Source organism: Callithrix jacchus, chromosome 18 (genome assembly GCF_049354715.1).
Source record: "Callithrix jacchus isolate 240 chromosome 18, calJac240_pri, whole genome shotgun sequence".
Lineage (NCBI taxonomy): Eukaryota > Metazoa > Chordata > Mammalia > Primates > Cebidae > Callithrix > Callithrix jacchus.
This window is the reverse complement of record NC_133519.1, coordinates 29,994,525-30,000,524: the sequence shown is the minus strand read 5'-3', so window position 1 is coordinate 30,000,524 and position 6,000 is coordinate 29,994,525. Positions and strand designations below refer to the sequence as shown.

Below are 6,000 nucleotides of genomic sequence, written 5' to 3'. Positions count from 1 at the left end.
AATTTTGGTTGATGAGGATGTGGCAGTGTAGATATCTGTGGGTCTTCGTTGCATTGGTTCTGAGGTCAAAGTTGTTGGTGTTAGACTTTGTACTAGGGCTGCTGCATGGTCTCCAGGAGCTGTACACCGTGCACTTTAAAGGAATCCATATTATCTGTTATCCTTAAGCCCCTTCAAGTGTGTCATCTTCTGGGCTTTTTTACAAGCTCAGACTGGGGTTGGGAAGCAGGGCTATATCCATTTCTAGATGCCCTATGGAGGGAATGGAGATAAGGAGTTGAAAATGGAGAATGAGAACTATTTGGTGCATCTTGGGTTGAATTGGAGGATTGAATCAATGCTAGGAATGAAGTCAGAGCCAGGTGAGGGACCAGAAGTCACTTCCAAAATGACTAAAACAAGGAAGTAAAATTAGAGGATTAGAAGATCACATGTATCCCAGATATATGATAGAATGGCTAGATATGGAGTGGGTAAGAAACAAGGTCTAGTTATTAGGGTGAAAGTAAAGGTGGGGTTTGGTTATATGACATATAGTATAGGGTTGGTTTGGTATTAACCGTATGCCTTCTTTTTTGAAGAAGGCATACAATTAAAAAACAAAACAAAACATGGCTACATTGAACCAATTAACTCTTGGCACCTTGTGACCAGTAAGATGACCTTGAATAGTCTGTTAAAATCTATGGCACTCGGTCTTCTCATCTGTAAAAATTAAGCTATTGGCTCGGGTGATCTCTGAAGTTCCCACTAGCTCTGTGATACTACATCATTTATTTTGCCTTATTCAGCTTCCATCTATTCTCCAACAACCCCCAGGTCCTGCTCTAGGGCCCCAAACTGCACTGACGAGGTCCACTGCCGTCAGGCAAGGCCAGCTCTACTTTCTTCCTCACATTGTGGGTTGAAGTCACTGCAGACATTTGGGGAGAAATAATACGTATCCTTCTGGAAAGTGAACGACCCAATTTCTCTAGAACAGAATGTGACTGTATTGTTTACATTTTGTTTTATTTTTGTTACCGGGCAATCTGTATTGAGCCCATTGGAATGATCTATGCCAGCTGGGTTTTGTGCCTCATCACACTGGCAGAGAGAAGAGTATGAAGCCTGCTTGGAGAAGTGAAGGAAGCTGAAAAGGAGGCAAAGAGTGAGGACAGAGAGACAAGATGGAAGTGGGGGAGAAAAACAAGGATGAGAGAATGCCAGGTGGTGCTGAGAAGGAAACGAGAGACTTTTCTGCTTGTAAAGGGCACACGATGGCAGAATCCAGCTATGCAGGGGCATCTGGCTCCAGAAATAATAGGCTACTTGGCACCCACTTCTTCAAAACGGTGAGCTTCATAAACAATCTTCTTTGTCTGATGTGGATATTTCATGCCCAGCAGATGTGTTCCACAGCATTTCTTGTTGAGAGTCAACCTTATCAAAGTGATTTGAGAGGAGGACATTACTTACGTGACAGCTATCTGCTTTTATTTGAGACTCTAAGATGGGAGAATTCAGATTAGGTATTGCCAGTTGCATTATTTGTATCTCTTTTGAAATATGAGAGTTGATTGGGACTGTGGAAACTATTTTCTTCTCATTTCTTTATTACCACATATTTAACATGTATCAACAAGCTGACTCTTAATTGGCTGGCTGAAGTACAGAAACAGTATCCTGTGGGAAGGGGAAGCAAAACCATAAACAAACCTAAACATTTCTTGATGCCATTATGGCTCTCAGTGGCTGTCTTATACTAATGGAGATTTCTCTACATCACACACACACACACGGGCGTGCGCGCACACACACACACACACACACACACACACACACTATATTATAAAGTGGCAAAAACCACAATTACTTTTGCATCAACCTGATAGTAACTCACTAACTTACTACTAATCTGATAGTAACTCGCTACATCTCACTAGTAATAGTGACTCACTAACTTACTTACTACTACTCACTAGTAAGGAGATTGTGGAGATGCGATCTTCTTTTCCCCTTACCTTACTGGCTTCCTCCTAATAAGCTGAATTTGGGTGTGAGGGTACTCAGAGAGAGGTAAGGTTGACTTTAATTTTCCTTTGAAGGTTATCTGTATTTGAAAGAGGACAATTCAGATGCTGACTTTGCCCATATGGCAACAAGTAACTTTTACTATTACTTTTATGGGCTTCAGAGAGGCAACATAATCTTCTCAGAAGGCCCTGCTGACTGATTTGTAAAGGAATGTTATTTTGCAAGTAAAGTGACTGAGAAGTCACTATAATCTTCTGGGGTAGAGAATCAGAAAAGATGTGAGGTCGGTATGATAGCCTTGGGAAGACAGAATAAGGCAATGAAGACCTTATAGTTTTAGAGCTGAACTCAGGTTGGATCTTTTATCTGATAACATTTTAAATATTCAGTGTTATTCTCTGTCATTACAAATAGCCAGAAGATAATTTTGTTTTCACAAGGGAGTGATTAAAGAAGGAAGAATTCAGGGCAAAATTTATGAGAAATGCTTCTCAGGATTGGCTACTTGACAGCTATCAAAATAGGCTTCAGAAAGCTTACCTGCTGTGTACCCATCAAAGAGTGAGAGGAATTAATGAATTCTAGATGAATTCAGTATGTTCTACAAACCTAGGAAGATCTAAATTTCATGTTGCATGAATATTTTTTAGTTTAAGAATTGGTACCAGTTACCTTGTGATTGGTACACTGGATTAAGAATTAAAAGATCTGAAATTGGGATAAAGAATGAAAGAAAGTTATGTATCTGGAGCTATGACAAAGAAAGTTTTTAAAATAATTGCTTATTATCGTTAATTCAAGGTAATTACCATTACTGTTCTCCAACCTAAAAAAATCCTTTCTGCTATTTTGCTTCCTCTTCTACCCCTTTTCTTCCTTTTCTTGTACTCATATTTAACATGTTTCTGTGACAACTTTAGTGGTTAATCTGCTTATGCCATTCTGGACACAAAGGGATCATGTCCCCATGTGTGGGAATCAGTCCCATTGAAGGGGGAATGAAATCAAATTACAGTCTCAGGTCCTCAGAAGAAGTCCCTGAAGAGTTCAGCTCCTGGTTAAAATCGATGTGTGAATTTTCAGGCCTGACCATGGGCAATTACAATGGTGTTACCTGGCAGGCCTCATGGGGAAAGCTGCCTTCCCCATACCAGATTTTCCAGCCAATGCACTGCAGCCTCGAGAGGGAGGGGCAGTCAAGGACTCAGGTTCCCCAGCCAATCATGTTCTTTCATATATTTACCTTCCTAACCCAAGAACCTGCATTCCTAGGTCTCTGACTCCTCAGACAGAGTTCTTCTTCAGGTTCCTCTGCTGAAACCTTCTTATGCAGGAGGAGGGAAAAACCTTGAAGACACTTTTCTGCATTCTGACTCTATGCTCAGGATTTTTCCCTCCTAGCCTTTCTCCTCTTCCATCCACAGCACTCTTCCCTTGTCTATGGTGACCCATCTGACTCTTCTTAATCAGCGTGCCTTTCCGTGGGGAAAAACGGAAGAGGGAGAGTCAGTGCCTCCACCATTTAGCCTCTTGCTTACACCATCGCAGCATGCGATTAAAAGCTGAATCCTGTCATTTTTGACAGGTTGTTTTAATAGGCTGCTCTGATACCTGGTACTCAGCTTTCTGTCTGTCTCTGTCTCTCTCTCTCAGTTCAGCTGAGTTCCTGACAGTCCCAGCTTTGCCTCTTCCTGGTTATGTGACCTTAGGCAAATCATTTAACATTTCTGAGTTTCATTTTATCATTTGTAAATTTAAGACAATACTCCATGGAGTTCTTATGAGGATTATATGAGGTGCTTGTGGAAAACACCTTACCTGGTAGATTGCAACTCAGTTCTTAATCAGAAACAGAAACAGTGGTCATTTATCTCAGGTCCTCTAAGGAGAACTTGCACTTACATATTTTCTTGCAATGCCTTGGATTACATCATATGGCAAAGTCCTTTTATGTGTAAATGGCAGCTGTGAGTGTAATCACTTGTTAGCGTCTGTTTCTTTTTTTTGAGACGCGTTTCACTCTCGTTGACCAGGCTGGAGTGCAATGACGTAATGTCACAATCTCGGCTCACTGCAAGCCCTGCCTCCCTGGTTCGAGTGGTTTTCCTGCCTGAGCCTTAGGAGTAGCTGGGATTACAGGCATGTGCCACACGCCTGCCTATTTTTTTTTTGTATTTTTAGTAGAGACGGGTTTTCTCTATGTTGGCCTGGCTGGTCTTGAACTCCTAACCTCAAGTGATCTGCCCACCTCGGCCTCCCAAAGTGCTGGGATTACAGGTGTGAGCCACCACGCCCCGTCTTTTTTTTTTTTAATTAACATTCGCACCTCAAAAAGAAGTACTACATATATAGGGTGAGAGATTAAATATAAACACAGCAAGTTCCACCCCAGTCCTATTTCTCCAAGGCTGCATGGCCAAATGGAATCTTGAAGAGAACACCTGGACAACAGAGGACTTATCAGTGACATCTCCAGTCTGGACTTCTGCTGCCTCTTTGGCCACCTCTCCTCTTGCCTTTTGGTAGACCCTGAACAAAACACCCATCAATGCAGAACGGCCATCCCATCAAATCCTGGCCATTGAGTCCCTCCACGGCAGCCTGGGCCTCCTTGTATGTGTCATACTCAAGTAGAGTATACCCCTTCAGATATCCTGTTTGCCTTTTACTTTTATCCTGTTTACTTTCTTTGTTACCATTTTCTGGTTAACTCTGGAAGGAATATTTTTTTCGTCTTCCTGGCAGCATTTTTCTTTTATTTTGATGCTCTTTGTCAGATACATTTCCCCCTGCTGACATTCATGTTGTATGGTGCATGTGTTAACGTGGCAATGAGATATTGCAGTAAGATTACAGCTTCACGAGGGGTTACATGAATGATAGTCTCCAAACAGAAACCAGTGTAACTGCCAGAAGGGAAACCTTCAAGATTCTCAACTTCGTTTTCAGTTATGTTATTAGAATAAATACGTTCTCTAATGGCAGAAGGAACTTCAGCTAAGGACTATAGGTGATGTAGGATAACATTCAGCTACTCACGGATCTAAACAAGACGGCGTTTCCCAAGATTATAACTTATCTGTGAAAGGTACTAGAAATGACTAAATTTGGTGCCCCATACCACCCCTTATGACCTCAGACCTCAGGGAGAAGCCCATGGTCAGAAACTCAGATTGTGCTTGCGTCCCAGACAGAAGCTATAGTATGAGCTCATGGGTATCTAGAAAACTTTGCCCAAACTGGGACAGAGAATGCTACTTTCCTTTAAGCCAAACATCATAATGAGGCTTTTTTTTAAGTTTATTGTTAGATTTATTCCATTTTGAGTTTATTTTCAAGTGGTATTGCACTTGAGGTTGGTGATACGTTGCTCTTAATAATTCTCTGATCTTGACGTTGGCTTATCTAACCATATGAAGATAGAGTCTGAGAATGGGGAGATCTCAGTGCTGGGTCAGAAAATTGGCTATTTCCATCACATGTGAGACATTTAGATTCTGAGGGAAGAAGTGAACTTTTTCCAGTTCTGGCAAAGTTTTCTTTAGACTAATGAGCTCATGCTAGAGAGTCTTTCGTGACAAATATGAGCACCATCTGGGTTCCTGACGTTAGCCTTGTTCCTCATCTCTGAGATCAACCAGCAAAACAAGCTAGTGCTACTCAGAGTGTTTGTGTGCATGTGTGTGTGTGTGCGTGTTTGTGTGTGTGTGTGTGTGTGTGTGTGTGTGTGTCGGGGAAGGGGGAGTAGGATTCCTGACACATGTTCTGTATGGTTTCTTGTAAGATCCCCCGGAGAGCTCAGCCCCAGTTGCCCACACTGATAACCTGCTTGTTAACACATCCCTTACTGGCTTTTCTCCTTTCCTTGTTTCATTTCTCCTACTTTCTCACTTGTGTTTCTTAGATCACCTCCCAAAATAAACTACTTGTACCCAAGTGCTTGTTTCAGTGTCTGCATTTGGGTAACTCTAAGACAGGACCATT

General features: G+C 41.8%; 1 protein-coding gene across 2 annotated transcripts in view; it reads left to right on the top strand.

Moving 5' to 3' along the window:
* Positions 1-1,083: 1,083 nt before the first annotated feature.
* LOC128930103 (uncharacterized) overlaps positions 1,084-6,000 on the top strand; it is a 346,098-nt gene continuing 341,181 nt past the window's right edge. For both annotated transcript variants that reach the window (XR_008477721.2, XM_078356286.1), the window contains exon 1: positions 1,084-1,334. Coding sequence is in view for 1 of the 2 variants with exons in the window: in XM_078356286.1 (XP_078212412.1) it covers positions 1,195-1,334 (140 nt within the window). In the remaining variant the exon portion in view is untranslated. The remainder of the gene's footprint in view (positions 1,335-6,000) is intronic.